The sequence below is a fragment of the Larimichthys crocea genome, chromosome IV, assembly GCF_000972845.2.
Source record: "Larimichthys crocea isolate SSNF chromosome IV, L_crocea_2.0, whole genome shotgun sequence".
In the NCBI taxonomy this organism is placed as follows: Eukaryota; Metazoa; Chordata; class Actinopteri; family Sciaenidae; genus Larimichthys; species Larimichthys crocea.
The window spans coordinates 3,645,610-3,662,714 of record NC_040014.1 but is presented as its reverse complement, the minus strand read 5'-3'; the positions used below and the strand labels follow the sequence as shown (position 1 = coordinate 3,662,714).

Genomic DNA, 17,105 nt, shown 5'->3' with positions numbered 1-17,105 from the left:
GAAAATCTTCCCCCAAAACATAGGCTGTTTGCTTTATGTCAGCTTTAGAGTTTAATTATTTGCATGTGCGAAAAAACATATTTATCCACGGGAGAGAGGCATAAAGTTCATTTTTAATTTCAGTCATTGGCTGCAATCGCAAGACAAACCGGAGAAATTCACAAAGATTTCCCTGTGTGATGAAATCCTTTTTGTAAAAGGCAATAGGTCTGTAACCAGCCTTCCTCCCCTTGGCAGATAAATGTCACCCAAACCTGCTATTATATTGCATAATGCACTTTTAAAGGAATTTTACATGGCCTGTGATAGACGCTGTGAGATATGAGGTGTGAGAATATGACACCCTGTGATCTCTGAAAGACAGATATTAAAGCAAACTCTCAAATGAGCCATTTCCCCCCCACCCCTCTCTCTCTCTCTCTCTTTCCTCGCTGCCTTCTCTTCCTGCTGAAATCTGGAATATAAAAGGCACAGAGAGTCCTTCAGCCTTCAAGAGGAGAGTTAAGCGCTTCACATTCTTGGTGAGATTTTTGAAAATGGAGCCACCTGAAGGCAATCTGTCTCCTGCTGGAACCTAACTTGTCACCGTTACAGAGAGCTGTCACTTCACGGTGCCAGCGCTGATGGAGACAGACATCCATCATCCGCCGCATTTTACGAACACACTACGTGATGTCTTGCAGGCCTGCTGAACAGTATGTTTCACTTAAGATGTGCAGAGAGAGGGAGAGAAAAAAAAAACATGTTCAGGCTCAGGCTTTTTGTTCACTTATCCCTGTCATCGTAATGTAAAAAAAGAAAATATAGTTCTGTAGCTATAAAGAAATAACTGTCCATCAGTCACACGCAAAGCTACATCACACACCTCTCATTAAACTGAGAAGTGTTTCAATCTTTTACTTAAGAAAAGACAGCAATAAGTCCTGATGTAGGATCGTCTCAAGTGAAAGTAAACAAGGATTAGCTGTAAAATGCATTGAAGTATCAGAAGCTCTCATTGCTGTCACAGCTTTAAATTATGGGAACATGTCAAAGCATCAGTAATGAAAATCCCCAACTCTGGGGACCTGCTGTGGCAGTAAAAATGTAAAACAAGGGGTAAATTATCTGATAATCCATGAGTGGGGGAAAAAAAAGAAGTCTGAAAAATAAACACAATTTGGTGTTGCAGAATTTAATGACCTATCCCGTTAATCATCTTGTGACCACTTGGATTCTTCTTTGGGCCTTTGAAGAGATCTTCAACTTTGTTTGGTTCATGTTTAGTCATGAGTTATAAGCAGATAAAAAATCATTTATGATTGTTAACAATAATAATCATAGGCCCCTTCTGAGGCTCATTGTCTGTGCATTGTATTATTATTAGTTAGTAATTAGCTTGTGATAACTTGATTAATCCCACGTTTATTTTGTAACAAACACCATATATTGAAGCGACAGAGGCCTAAACCATATTTTACTCAGGCCCTCTGCTCAGGGGCCTCAAAATGGTTGTCTTAAGGCCCCCTGTCATGTCAAGTTTGTTTGTGCTTTATTTGTGGACGCAGTCTTAATTAACAGGAGCGTATGGCTGTGGTGCAATCAGATTGAATTGACAAAAAGAAGCAAACACATGTAACCATGTTTTGATTAAATGTGATTGGTACAGAAGTACATGACATCACCTGATCACCATCTCCTTCACTACTCTAAGTATTTTTCAGGATCTTTAACAAAGGAGTAGTTCATTAAATCACCACACACTAATTACTTCAAGGTGAGACTGAAACCATCAGACCCCTTGAGGGTCTGGCGGGCCCCGAGGCAGCATTGGTTGTAGCTTCACTCAATCCATTTTTTTGGGAGCATCAATTTATACCCGCTAAACATCAGGATGTGCACACGCTGCAGGGGCTGCCCATTGTCCGACGGCCTATTATTCTGAGCTCCCAATAGCGCGAGAAATGTCCCGTTGGACAGAGAGCACATTTGTCCGACAGCCCGTTATCCGCAAAACAAACGCCCGTTCCTCCGAAAATACCAACCCCGGAATGACGGGATAGTGTATAATACACACACAGTCCACCGTGTACTTTTCACACTGACACTGACACAGTGCAAATACAGGGAGAGTGTGTATTTTTGGAGTAATGGGCATTTGTTTTCAGGATAATGGCCTGTCGTAGAAATGGGCTTTCGGTCAAATGGGACATTTTTCGGACTGTTCAGGAATGTTTTGGAATAATAGGCCGTCGGAACAATGGCATGGCAACTACAAGGTTTTTCTAGTAACTCCTCCTAGTTGTTGTTGAGTGAAAAGTAGTACAGACTGATTACAAGTGACCAAATTTGATTAAATAATCATTTACCAAGCTTTAGACAGGTTTTAGACGATTTGTAGACTTCACTCTGAGCCCTGGGAACTTTTGTTTGACATTCACTATTTTCATTTTGCATAGATAATAAAAATCGTCATTAGTTCCAGCTCCTCGTAAACAGTGAATACAAGTAGAAAGTACCTCAAAAGAAAGCGCAGTACTTGAGTAGATGTACTCCCTCCTCTCAAAGCGTGGGATGTTGCGCTAAACGTCAGAAAAGGTTAAACCAACCGTACACACAAAGCAGCCCCTCCACTTAATTACAGCAAAACCAGAGCAGACAGGGAGCATGTTGAGAATGAGCTTAATTAATGTAGCAGTAAAAAGTGGCCCTCCCTCTCCATGTCCATTCTGCTGTTCAGTATTAGTTCCACTTCACTGCTCCCAAAGCCAGGAACAAATAGTGACTCTAATGATGGACATACAACCTTCCCCCCTTCTACCCTCCTCTCACAACCCCTCGGCTGGTCTCGGGTCACCGCCCTCCCCTCCCTCAGCTCCCCTGGGACGGCAGAGCGGGGGAGTCAACCAGTTAGACAACCATGTTCACCCCATCAGCTCAGAGAGAGCAGAAGACAACCTTGCATACTGACTTCATTAGCACTGACAAGTTCGGGGGGGATGCGGCTCAGTTTAGAAGACTTTAGAAATAGAGGAGAGGAGCCTCATGGGGGCGAGGAGGGAGTCAGCAGCTGCAGAAATGCAATGATGCAACTCCGGATTGTCGCTGTGCCAAAGTGTTCGCCGTGGTGTATTTCTGGGCCCGAACTTAACAGACTTTACAGGGGCATTCTGCTTCCTGTCTGGAGGCTACAGACACAATTACTATAAAAAAAAAAAGTCAGGATTCTGAGGTCATTAGGCTTCCTCAGCAAGCGCTGGGCAAGAAAATAAATGTATCTAATCATCAGTATTATAAATTAAAGCTTGCTTATATCGCAGTAAATAATTATCACAATTGATCTCAATCTAAATTTTAGGTTGTGTTGTTCAGCCCTGCAGTTTCACTGTTAATTATTGAAACAAAGTTACTTTTGTTGTTTTTTTTTGTTGCATAAAATAAAAATAAATATCAAACCTTTGCAGCCCTAGATAAATCCAAGCAAGTTGACTAACGTAAACACTTGCACATTTAAATTTAAGTTGTTAGGATTCAATAGTACACTATACAATATCATGATATATACATTTTTGCTTAGTTGGATAAATAAAATTACTTGTCAGGAATGTCTGTTTTGCGTCACAAAATAAAGTATTGCAATGCAAAACATCATATTATTTTAGATATATTATTTTTCAGTATTTCTACAAAGATGATTACTGATTTGCCCACAGCCTGATACAACAAAAAATACTGAACAAAAGCTACCACAGTGTGGACAGTACAGCCTCTGTGACAAACGTACTGTTGTCTCGTGGCGTGTATTGTCTCAAACTATTCCTGAACTTTTCTCAGAGATGTGTCAGAATGTAAAAAGAATCAACAGGAGACTCATAAGAGCAGCGAGCGCATAGAATCAATGTCGTGATCCCACCAGGTGATGCAGTCACATGTCTGAGGCAGCGAAGCAGCTGCCACGTTTTAGGATTATTCTGAAGCAACAAAATGAATAGACGCTCTTGAGAGCATACAATGGGACATATCATGTTCAAAATCCAGTCTAAACAAAACAAAAGGAATATCACATGAAATTAAGGTGTGAAAAGGTGCCATGAATGTTTTATGCCATCCAGCCACTGACATAAAGGATATAAATATTGTATGCAAAGAGAAAAATCCCCCGTTTGAAGTCTTGAGAGCAAAGACAGTGGGAGAGAAAGGGAGGGGAAGCAGGTAATTACTAGTAGAGCTGCTCTTTGACGGATTATTATACTAAAGCAGGAGGAGGAGGATCAACCAAACACGGCTAACCTCTAACAGCGCTGGTCTCCACCTATCAGTGACAGGAACATTACAACCTGAGGAGCCACTTCTACTTGACAAACTTTAACACGGAGCACCAAATCCCCAGACTGAAAAACAAAAAGACACCTGAAGCCTAGCATAGGCGACGCTGATGAAAAGCTCAGCACGCGGCTGCTGTCGAAAACTTGTAACCAAACTTAAGCAGTTTTAATGAAGCGCTGAAACTCAGATCATTTTCACAAAAGCGCATGTGTTTTTTTGGTACAATGGGGACGATTCCTTGTTTTGCCTCTCCATCCCTTTGTTTGGAAATGTGTGAAGAAAGCATTCTGCTAAAAGATACCATGGACACCACTTTGGAAAGAGTCACTGAGACCACATCCTCTTCTACAAAAAGACACTGCTGTGTTGTTGTTGTTGTTTTTTTGCAACAACAATATTACAAATGTGTCTGCTGCCCCACCTGTTTGGAGAAGTTTTGGGGAAGTTGGAGTTATTCTGGTTTAGTATGGGAAAGGATAAGTCAGCTCAGTCCATCTGGGAATATCTGACCTGAAAGTGACATTGAGGACTTTTGTGCACAACTAGAATAAAAAGTCAAGTAATCACAGAGGCTATGACAAGAGGTTTTATAATCTAATAGGAGAAAAACATAGCTCAAGGTCCACAACTTTTTATTAAGGAAAGGCTCTGGAAAAAGTGAATTTCAGAAGAAATCTTTGCAATTAATCTATAAATTTACTGAGAGATCAGACTCAACTAACAGTTATTTTTAAACAGGCTACAGCGAGTATAGTTTCAGAAAATGATGGTATTATTTTCACCCTTCAAAACACGGATGCTTTTCTACTAAAACTAAACTTATCTTCTCCAGAATCTCCTCCTGCAAAAATGTGATAAATGATTCACTTTCTAGTAAAAGTGGGAGACATCCCTTTCTATCCCAACTGGACTGATTCTTGGGGCAATGAATACTGGGTAAAAAAAAGGTGAGGTTTTCAAAAAAATAAAAATAAAAAAAATAAAAAAAGTTCCTCTTTCATGAAAGTCCGAGTGTTTGGAGCTGAGCTGCCTCCTGTTTCCTCGCCCCGGGGCAGGCTATCATCTCCAGTGACATTAGAGGGAGGGCAGACCCCACCCCACCTCTGCGGGGCCCAAGGATGGAAGGGATGAGAGAGGCTGGCGGGGATAGAGGAGGCTCTGCTGCTGGCCCAGTCTCCCAGGTCCAGCTTCCTCTTTGATCACCGGCCCGCCGACCTCCATGTCTCCAAAACAAGGAGCCGGGGCCGAGAACATGCCGCTGAGCCTGTATACCCTCCCGTCAACCCTTGTTCCCCTCGAAATATGAAAAAAGGGTTAATTGTATTTAACAATATGCTCTCTAACCCACCCACCCCTCCTCATCCCTGCTACCCTCCCCTCCTTGATTAGAATTAGAATCACATCTGGCACCATGTTCTGTCCCTCATTACTGCTGAATCTCATTACAACCCACTCCCGTGGGAGGGACCGCGCCGGGTTTTTAAGCACACTTTTCGCTTTCTTCCTGCCTCTTGCTCATCTCATCTTCCTCGTCGCTCCTTCTCTCTTCTGCGTTTACATTAGCGGAAGTCCTCATCTGAGAGAATGACTGAGCACCACCAACCCTTCTCCACCACCCCCTCCTCTCACACCCTCCTCCTCAAGCTTGGAAATTGTTTTACAGTGCCAATTAAAGTAGGTATGTTGAGTTTTTTCCAGAGTATGTATTATTCAGAGTGTATTATTTGTTGCACTCAAAAAAAAAGGAGAAGAAGAAGAAAAAAGCCCTCACTAAAATAGGACTAGCAGAGTAAGTTCCACTTACTTGCAATAAAAACTACACCAAAGGTTTGGAAATATAGTCAACATAAGGAAAATGAGGGAGCTTATTTATGGTGCCCTGAAGTCCTACTGAATAATAGAAACCTCCACATGTGAAACTTTGTTTCTTTGCACCCTTGTGCAAACACTGTGTATGAGTGGGAATTAATTTTAGCGCAGAGAAAATAAAGAAATCTGTAAAGTTTGAGTCCAGAATGTTTTACCTCAGTAAAATATTCATTTAAAACCGTGGCAAGGGGAAATGGTCTCCCTGCACACTTTGTAGGCTACACTTGTGAGGCAATAAGAGTCAGAACGTATAATCAAAGCCTTTTATTTTGCACTTTTAAGATACATATATAAAGTAATAAAAACATACACGAAATAAAAATATTGGAGCAGTGATGTCTGACAAAGTTTGGACCCTGCGTCAGAGCGCGCAGCTCTGATGGTCGCAGGGAAGCCCTGAGGTTCCTCCTATCGTTCAGCTCTAGATCATCGGCGAGTCGCACAGCGTGCACGGCGCCTGCAGTATCTTCTTGATCCACTCTGGATCTGCGGGGGGAAAGAAAACAAGTCGTGTTTGTACTGGAGGTTTCTAAATATGTATGTGATTATGAAGACTTTTTAAAGCCACTTTCAGACTTGCGCTTCGTTATGTAAATGTGATGGGAATTTTACATGTCGGCTCTCATATTTGAATAAATATAACTTTCAAAGACAGCAGTCATACTAGATTGGACCTAGTAATGTTTGACGTACAGACTACAGCAGTGCGAGGTTAAACACACACACAGATTAAATACACGTCTCGTAACACCTCTAATAAATTCCTCACTTACTTTTTGTGAAAGAGATCTTGATCTTCAGATTTTCAATTCATTTCATACGCACAAAGACAATAAATCAGTTTAATGAAACACTGAATGAACCTCTTCTCGTGTCTGATCACTCTATACACTATTTGCATTGCAGGGTAAGGAGAAAAAAACAAAATAAATCAGAGTCCGAAGGCAACATCAATGTTCATTAATTAAGCTTTCAACTGCAAAACAAGTTTGAAAAGTGATGCAGCCTGCGAGAGAACGCTCTTCTTCCTTCACACTGATCGTTACTCTAAAACTCCACCAATGTCTTTAAAGCCCAAAAACTTTTTACTGAGAGATGAAGCCGGCAACATTCTGCGTCTGAAGCCGACGGTAATTGCCACACGTGATTCAAAAACTAAACTCAAGAAGAAGGCCGAAAATGTGTAAGATGTTTGTTGGGAGACAGGAGCTGGGATGATGTTGACTTTGACAGATGCCAAGAACAAACTGCTCCAAGCTGTCAGTCTTTAGCTCAGATAGGCTGGAATGACCAGGCGAGCCGTGCCTCGGGCGCTCAAGCGAGACCCATAAAGACCTGGGATGCATGTAGCAGTCAGATGAAGCCGATTCCTCAAACCCCGGGAAGAGTGCGGCGTTTCTCCCTCTCTCCTCCTCCTCCCCAGTTTGATTACAATTTTAAAAGTTTATGGAATTAAACATGTCAGAAAACATGTAAAAAAGGTATAATTTTATATATGTTGCTATATTGACCTTTCCTGTTCTAACGGATATTTTCCCTGCCTGCAGTCTTTGTCATGCACATGCTGACATGTAAAAAAAACTATTAGAAACCCGGCCGCATGTATGTATGTGGCAAAGAAACCGACTTTCTTCAGGAGAAATCAAGCTGGGATAATTGGGTTTCTCTAATCCCCTACTACGATTACAGAAACTGAACGTCTTGTTTACATGACGTTTAAGAAATCAGGTTACAGCATAAGGTCAACGATGACCCGGTTACCTAAGTGCATGAAAACTGCACACTGAGCATCCATGAATAACATCATACAAATGATTCAACTGTCAAAACAAACAAAAAAAAAGCCCTGGATCAAAAATCAGACACGGTAATTCCTTTGAAACAAAGAAAGCAGCTCATTTCTACAGCCATTCATGTTTTTTTTGAGTCTGAAGTTTTTCCAGCGGCAGAGCGGGATGAAGGCCGACGTTGAAGGTGACAGGAGGAGATGGCTGATGGAGAGTGAGACTGTGAAATGGAGGTGGAGAGAGATGGAAAGTGGCGCTTACCCTCAGGCTCTGGCAGTCTGGCAATGGTATCCAGCAGGAGGCAACGTCTGAACGTCAGCGTCTGGCAGGCCTGGTGTGACAACACACACCTGGAGGAGACCGAGAAAAAGGCATTAGAGAGCGAGGCTGGCAGGGACAGACATGCGCGCACACACTCGCACACACACTCACACATACATACACACAGACAGACACAAAAGTAGAGCAGAAACAGCACAGAGGTCCAACTGATGGGCACAGATTTCCCTCTCTGTGCCCACCAGAGGCACCGGCGTTCTAGCTAGCGAGAGAAGGCAGGGGAAATGTTTGACAGGGGATATTTATGAGACGATGAGAGTGGTGCATGGGTAAATATCAAAAGGTGGGAGGCTTGATTACAGCTCCGCGAAGATAAATAAACCGTCAAAGAAGGCACTTGGCATTAAGATTCAATTCGTGTCCTGTCAGGCTCAACTGCGGCATCTGAACCCCGCCGAGCTCGTTGAGGCTAAAGCTAATAAAAAACATCTTTAGTGGATTAGATCTGAACTCGTGGAAGACAATGATGTCCACAGACCAGATACTGCACATACATACACTTCACAAAGACAAAGATTCTATAGATGTTTGTTAGAATTTAACGTTCTGAAAGCGTTTATTTGCGTGTTAAACAAATCTTTCTCTTGTGCTCGTGCTTGCTACCTCGCCTGAACCTGACGCCTTAATAATTCAAGGTTGATTGGTTAGCCGTCATGCTCCCTTTCCCTCCATCCAAGTGGATCAATGACCCAACACAGTGGCCAGATATTGCTTACAATGAAGGTATCATAAGTGTCTGTAATAACCAACCTGTTAATAGCCAACAGTTTGACCTGGATTTGGTTTGGCGACGACAGTCTGCTGTTATGCTGTGTGAATTTACTCCAGCAGCCTCCCACGCGAGCTGGCTGAAGCAGTAACTGTCACGAGTGTCATTTAGCTATTTACGACACTGACAGTGAATAATCCTGTTTTTATGGTGTCTCAAATCTGTTTGTTTCTTACTCGGCATTGTTCAAATGATAAGTAATTCAACTAGTTGTCATCAAATGGGAGTCTACACAGGGTGTCCCAGTAGCTCACCTGGTAGAGCGTCTGCCCTGCATACCAAGACTAAATCCTAACTGCAGCAGCAGTAGGTTCGATTCCAACCTGTGGTCCTACGCTGCATGTCACTCTCCACCCTGCCCCCCTCCTCTTTCCTGTCTACCTTCAGCTGCACTGTCAAATAAAGGTGAAAAAGCCCAAAAATATTTTTTTTTAAAAAAAGGAAATCGGCACTGCTGCTGTTTTCCGGAGGCTCATACACTCTGACTTCCCTCCTATCGGGATCCTTTCCAGGAAGAATGTTGAACTGGAAATCTGGATTTGTATGTTTTTCTGTTTTACAACCTGCTACCTCACAGCTTTTCACTATTTTCCTGTTTGTCTTGCTAAAAAAGAAAAAAAAAAAAGAGTGTGTGAAAGCGTGATTCTTTCCACCCAAAAAGGGGAGGGCGTGGTGATTGGTGCTTGATGACACAATGCCGGTCTGCTGTGTACCTGAGCCACATGTGACCGTTTTCACAGGTCGCTTGTTTGTATTCCGTGAAGGGCACCACCGCCTGACACAGAGAGCAGCGCTCCAAGAACGTCTGCTTGTTCATCTTGTTCTTGATGTGGCCAATCAGAACCTGAGGGTGACGCACACAAACACACACACAGTCAGAGGCTGTAAGTGAAGGCAACACAAAGTTAGAAGTTTGAAACTCTGATATGAGAGCTGATCAGCAGTAGTGGCTGTTGTGGAGAAATTGCTGAAGTCAAAGGTCAATGGTGAGGTCAGGAAGGAAGAAAGTGTTCAGGAGCCTCTGATGTCTTATGCTGTATAATTTATTGACGCTTCTCAAAGTTCATCAGAAGTGCCTGAGTCGGTCTCACATTCTGCCCAACTCATCCTGGTGGATAAACTTTAAACCCTAAGATAACACTACAAATACTAAACGCCCAGAATTAGTCAAAGAGAATGTCTTTACCCTTGGAGGTGTTATTGTCAACATATTCTAGTCTGGAGACACAGATGTCTGTTTACGCAGATTGGAACATCAACAACAAGCTATCTATTATGAGTAGGAAGGCAGCAATAGGTCTTTTCGACCCTGGCCCCCACAGTGTTGAGATATGACTGGCACCTACTGTTCTCAACAATTAATACTGCTGAGGACCTCAAGGCCCACATGTGACCTTGTGTAACCTAAGGATAGAAAATTCCATAACAGTGGCTATATACAAACCTCACCTGATGGTGTATACTGGACATGTCATAAACATATATAGTATATATACAGTATATGTACCATTTCTGATATTTCTGTAGTTTGTTAGACTGTTGAAGCAAGTCTAAGTAAGTTTTGCAGCTGTCATTGTGGCAATTATGGGATAACTGCTGCAATTGAAACATACACTGCATGTCCAGAAGTATGTGTTTATCATGCTTTGGCCTGGACCCCCGCATCCCACCGGCAACTTATTTGTGGCCCCCGAACTGTTATTTCTTCACTATGGGTTTTGGTTGGGTCAGCACGTGTATATTGGGACTTGTCTCCATGCCAAGGATACACAGACAGCCTGTTACTGGGTCATGCTGCGAGTACAATTTTTAACTTTCACTTTGGTTTTTGGAGCGGTTCGCATATTGACACTTTGCCAAATGTAGGAGCCTAGATTGCACGAAAAAAAAAAGATTGCACAAAAATGACATTTTCCGGGTTCTCTGCTAAAAGAAAGGTGGACAGTAAAAATCAGCAATTCAAAGAAGAATGGACTGAAAAATTTGCATTCATTCCTCCCTCCAACCAGCACAAGACCCATGTGCTTAATATGCCAGGAGACTATAGCTATGATGATTTCCAATTTGAAACGGCATTATGAGACAAAGCATAGGAATTTTGAAGAGACATTTCCTCAAAATTTAAAGGGTGAGAACAACAAAAACTAATTCACTGAAGCTGCACTCAAGCTGCAAGCAGGATCCATGTCACATCTATGACAACAACAACAAAAAGCAACAGAGTGCTCAGTCAGAGTGGCGTGGATTTTGGGGTAAACACAAGAAGCCATTCTCAGTTGCAGAAATAATAAGAGAATCCATGACTGAAGTGATGGACACAATGTTTGAAGGCAAACAAACAGAAATTAAAGCTAAAATTAAGCAAAGCCCCCTCTCAGATTCCATAAATGATATTTTATTTAAGTTCATATTTTTGTTGTTTTAAATAAAAAGGATATTTCCTTTTGAATATTACAGTATATCGCATGTGGGCCTCAATAAATGGACCTTTGAGTCACTTAAAAAAATCTTTGTAAATTTGTATTTGAGTACCCCTGATATACATTATGTTTGGCAATTTTAAGTTTTTGTAAATCAAGCCCAGGGTTCGAATCCGACCTGTGGCTCTTTCCTGCATGTCAATCCCTGTCTCTCTCTCCCTGCATTTCTGTCACTCTGTCTCTATCAAAAATAAAGTTTGAAGAGGCCAAAAAAATGTGTGAAACTACTGAATGACTATGTCATTCATTTCGCACAATATACATAACCAACATGGTTATCACATTTTACTAGGGGGAACTAGGGGACGAGGGTTAAAAGTAAGAAAACAGGGGAAACTCCGGACATGCTGAGAGCTACGGCTATTCCAAAGGAGAGTTAGTTGGTTATGTAAGAGCCAGCAAGCTTGTGGAAGTTTGGTTTGTGGTCCTGCTAATCACGTGTTGTCACAGTCTCGTACTTAAGCAGTCTTATGATTAACTGCAACTTTCTTGACTTGTTAAGTTATCCAAGTTAAGTTGACCAAAAACATTATCTTGCCACTTCAACCATATACATGTTTTCCATAGTAAGGTCCCATGGTTGGGCTTCACCTCTCTGTTTCAAGGGAATCTGTGAGTTTCATTGGATTTAACTTCCTGTTTTTTAGAGGACGAAATGCTGTTCGCTCATAGACCATATTCAAGCTGTCACACAGGCCATTTTCTTGTCTTAACTGGATTCCTAGACTTTATTTCACTTTACTGTGCAGCTGCAAGATGTTGGATTATATAAATATCACTTTGGCATCATCAGCATATACCTGACATCACCTGACAGATGAATAACTATCAGGTGAGTCACTGAGTTTTACCTCGGAGTCTCTGTCGTTTCCGTCTTTGGAGAGGTACTCCACCAGGCCACAGGTGGGTATGCTGGTGTTCTGAGCAACCCACGTGTTGAGGTACACCACCCCCAGCACCTTCTTCATGTGCTCTCTCATCAGGTGGGACTCCACAGCATTGATCCACGCCTGCACCTCCGCCTTCTGCTCCTCCGGGTTGGCCTCGTGTTTTACTTCCTCGGGCTCGCCTTCCTCTTGCGCAGGATCTTTTTCGTCCTCCTCTTCCTCGTCCCTCACAAACACCTTGCTCTCCTCGTGCGTGGGTTTCCAGCGGTGATCCGTAGGAGGCGACTGTAGCGACTGGTAAAGTATACGCACCAGGAAGAGCTTGAGCCGCCACAGGTAGGGCGAGTCTACTTCCTGGATCTTTTGGTCAAGCTCTTCCAGCAGCGATGCAGGGATGCATTTGTTTTTCAAAATTTGCCACCTGACGAGATTGAGCAGGTCAGCCATTTTGTACAAGTTCTGCGTGGGGGACTGTAGCAGCAGTTCTGCTGCCATTTCTGGCGTTTTCAGCGTCACAAGGTGAACATGATACGTCCTGTTAATTGGATGAAAACCACCGACCATGCCTTGCGTGCTGGCGAGCGCAATAAACGCCCCGTTGTGGCTCACCGCAATCCCGTGTATCCTCCTCCCTGTTAGGTTTTCAGGTCGCAGCATGTCCTCCTGTTTGAAAATCAAAGTGTTCTCTGTAAATGTTGGCGTTAGCTTTTTTATCCAACCGTCTATGGAACATGTGTACACCGCGACGCCCTGTTGACTGACCGCTAACGAGACTACGGGGAGTGAGTGCAGCCCGGCCACGTGAGAGTTGTGTACATTTAGTCCGGCTGGGGAGATCATGAGCAAACACCAAAATACGTAGCAGCCGCGTGACGCCACGATGAGGCTGCATCTGGATTTTTGGATCGGGTGGACCATCGGGACGCATTTGATGTTCTCCACTGCGATCTCGTCGCACTCCTTCCAGAGGATGACTGGGTGTCGGAGGGTGAAGTAGCCCTTCACTCCCGACAGGCTGACGGGCATGATCTTGACGGGTCCCACCTCACTGCCGACGATCAGCCCGCTCATCCGGCGGTCTGAGCTTTCATACTCCCACCACGCCAAGTCACTGGGCCTGGTCACGCCTGATTCCACGATGTCGTAAAACACGACATCTGCCCCGTTTGTGAAGGGCAACACAAACTTCCACAAAACGAGGTCGCCGTTTTCCATCAAGACGGCGAGGAGGACCATCTCTACGTCGATGCACGTGTTGTCCGGCTGAGCCTGTTTGATGGTGTAAACGCTCGACCACTCCATCCTCAGAGGAGTCTGCATGCGGTAGCGCCGCTGCAGCTCGTCAAAGTCCAGCAGGTTCTCCTGCAGAGGCTTGTTGTCCTTTTTGGCGTAGCCTCGCTCTTTTAGCCTCTCGCTGTACTTTTTGGTGAGGTCGATTAGTACGTTCCACTCGAGACGCTTGTGGCTGTTGTGAATGGTGAGCCTGTGGTCAAATGTTAGACAAGCGAGCAGACAGCGTCCACTAGAGTCACAACCTAACGGAGACCAGCTGGAATATTTGATTCCTTTCTGCACTACTGCCGATGGATTCATCACTGCGTCAGCCAGAAAGAGCTGCCTCACTGTGGGGTCGGGATGTGTGGTGAACTTCTCCGTGGCTTGAAGTAGCTCTGCTGCCGGTCCCACCTTAAAGTTTAAAACACAAATTAAAGGTTTAAGGTTAAATGTCAGTTTTGCAAGTTTGCAAGTCATTTCAGCGCCCATCCAAACTACATTTAAAAAGACTGTTGTGTTTTTTTTCAAAGTTGTACTCCGACTGTCGTCGTCCGCTGCTCCCTCAGCAGCCCTCCCATTTACAAGCCGTTCATCAGATCTGTAAATGACAGCAGGAAACCAACATCGCCTGTCTACCACTGCGCCTGGTGCTTTATGAAACTATTTTATCTGCCAAGTGGATTTTTGGAGTGCAGACGAGCCTATAAACAATCCTGTTTACGCAGCAGAGCAGCTGCACAGAGACAGATCTACCACGGCTAAATTGTTTTTCAGTTTCTCTTTTCCATCAGCACTCGTATTCCATCGCTGTAATTATCTTTCAGTTCAGCAAATAATGAAAATACTAAAACATCCATCGCTGCCATACTAATAGCACACAAGTGCATATTAGCTGGGCTGTTTCTAAAAAGGCACACAAGTCGCTTTACAAGTAGTACAACAAATAGCAGTATCACTATGCAAAGAGACTCACAGATGTCACGTTGTAATCACATAGATTCTTTCCACTCACTCGTGTTTCTTGATGGCAGTGGCATTACCTTAAAATGTATTGACACTTTGGATGCAAAGCGTTGTGGGGGGGTCTGATTTAAATGTTATTTTTGTGCCACAGGACCGATCATGAGTAATAGCTAAAGATAACAGAGCCATATGCCAGCAAGTAAACTTTTAAAATGAACAATATTTAGATATTGATAGAAGAATAATGTGTAACTAACACTTCTGAATCAGTTCATTTAACTTTTATATGAAAAAAAAAACATCAGACATAAATTATCATTCAAATCAGAGGATCTTAAAATACGTCTGGACGGGAATGGACTTTCACTTTCTGTCTTATACCAGTTTAAGATGTTACATTAATGAATTTGGTCCAGTTTTTATTTTTAATTTATTTTTATTTGGCGTGAACAAAACCAGTTCCCCTCACAGGAACCGTTTCACATCCCAGTATCCTCATACTGTAAAGTCATCAGTCATAGTGAACTGAGGAAATGGTTCTAGTGGATTACTCTGAATGTTTACTACCTGCAGTCAGCTCCGCTTTTAGGATCTCTATGAGACACTGAGGTCAGGTCCATGGACATGAGCAGAGGATGTTTGGAAATAGGTGGCACTCCCCTTTAACTGCCTGCATCTGTGCTGGAGGGAGAGAGGGCGGGAGCTCCACTCTGACTCCATCAGGAGTCAGGTGCAGCTATAGTGTCTTTATCAGAGGGTTATGAACGCGGTGCACCACCTGACTGCATGAGACCTGAGCACTCATCCATCAGGTATCAGTCTCAGTGTTTACGAGCTACAGACGCGCTTTGCTGAGCGGACTGAACATTTTGTGCATATTCACCCGCAGTTTGTACGGTTCCGTCGGCACGGGGATGGAGGTCCTGTGCAGGGTCAGCTCCTGTTTGCTGCTGTGGACGTCACACACCAGCTCCATCAGCGACAGGGAGTTGTTGGTGCACACAGCCAGGCGGTGGTCCTGCGACCAGGCGAGCGGCTGCAGCCCGCACACCGGGGAGACGAGCGGGACGTCGGGCTCCCGCTTCACCAGAACATCCTGCTTGGATATCAGCAGAGCGTCCTCCGGCTCCGTCTTGATGACTACATTTCTGGGCAGTGTGTGAACCGGATCACACGGACTGGCGGCCGCCATGTTTTCTGAGCGGTGGAAGTGACGTCAGACAAGGCAGGAGGAGAGGAAGGCGGAACTTCCGGCTCAGAGTTAAATAGTGCACTGTGTATGAGATGTCAAAAGCAATAAAATGTATATCTGATATATATAAATATCAAAATGTACACTTAATTGGGTACACCTGTACAGTCTGATATAATCCAATAAAACAATATACATTTTTTTCAGTTTTTCTGACATGTTGTCTTATTATTAATTCGTGTCCTGGAGTGTATTGTATTGAAGGTGTTGCCCTTGCAATCTACATTGCAAACTACATTTTCTGCTCGTCTTGTGAAATGTTGGATAAGTTCACCTCCTCAGACCTTTGCGTTTACTTCAAATGAAACAGCCCGAGAAGAGAAAACCACTGTTTGGTTAAGCTGCACACAAAACTTGAGGTCCACGCTCATTTTAAGAGGTCGTGAGAAAATAAAGGGTGGCGACAGCTGATTCAAATCAAAATGATTTCTCGTAACTTGGGGAAAAAAAATCAGTTGTTATCTCATCCACCCACACCTGTTCTACACTGTTCAGCTGGAGCCGGGTTTAACAGAGACATGCATCTATATAAGGTAACAAACATTTAATAGGCTCAGCCTTTGTATTGAGCAACAACAAACAGGAAACATGCTGAAAGCAGAAGTTCAGCTTGTTTCCGCGCGAGGAGCAAATAAACGTGTGTGTGTGTGTGTGTGTGTGTGTGTGTGTGTGTGTGTGTGTGTGTGTGTGTGTGTCAACAGCTTCTCCTTCATACTAAAGACAGATGTGAAAATATAAAAGTGTATCATTTCTGTTTACAAAGTGATGTGTTGCAGTCTTTGACCTTTAACCCTCTGTGTAGCTATCAGATAAAGATGACTGCATCAAATGCAGAAGATGCATCTCTGATCTCTGAAATGACGCCCTTTGAACGCACCGCTTCACATGAGTGCCAATGAATCTGCCATTACAGCTTGACAGACTGTTAGCATCTAAAGTAAGCACAGTCAGTAACCCAGTAATATTAATGATTAATTACCCACAACATTTAACTTAGATCACATTTTTGTGAGCCACTAGTAAATAATGGAACAAATATTGTACAGGCCAATTAATTATTTACATTAATATGCTTTAAGAATTAAGTTTAATGTGAATGAAATATGAAAACAGCTGTATAAGCAATTTGTCTGTAACCATGCTGGTTAACACTGATGATATACCTTGTTGGTATATTTA

The 17,105-nt window shown here is 43.2% G+C and overlaps 1 protein-coding gene across 2 annotated transcripts; it reads right to left on the bottom strand.

Annotated features, from left to right (window-relative positions):
* Window positions 1-6,423: 6,423 nt before the first annotated feature.
* On the bottom strand, window positions 6,424-16,025 carry gtf3c4 (general transcription factor IIIC, polypeptide 4). 2 transcript variants are annotated; one of them, XM_027278648.1, is made up of 5 exons: window positions 15,558-16,025; window positions 12,401-14,122; window positions 9,783-9,913; window positions 8,223-8,311; window positions 6,424-6,660 (listed from the first exon to the last, which is right to left on the bottom strand). In XM_027278648.1, the coding sequence occupies exons 1-5, from the start codon at window positions 15,864-15,866 to the stop codon at window positions 6,596-6,598; spliced, it is 2,316 nt and encodes a 771-aa protein (XP_027134449.1). In that variant the 5' UTR covers window positions 15,867-16,025; the 3' UTR covers window positions 6,424-6,595. The 2 variants fall into 2 exon arrangements, with proteins under 2 accessions (XP_027134449.1, XP_027134450.1); XM_027278649.1 differs by lacking the exon at window positions 15,558-16,025 and adding an exon at window positions 15,242-15,370.
* Window positions 16,026-17,105: the final 1,080 nt, after the last annotated feature.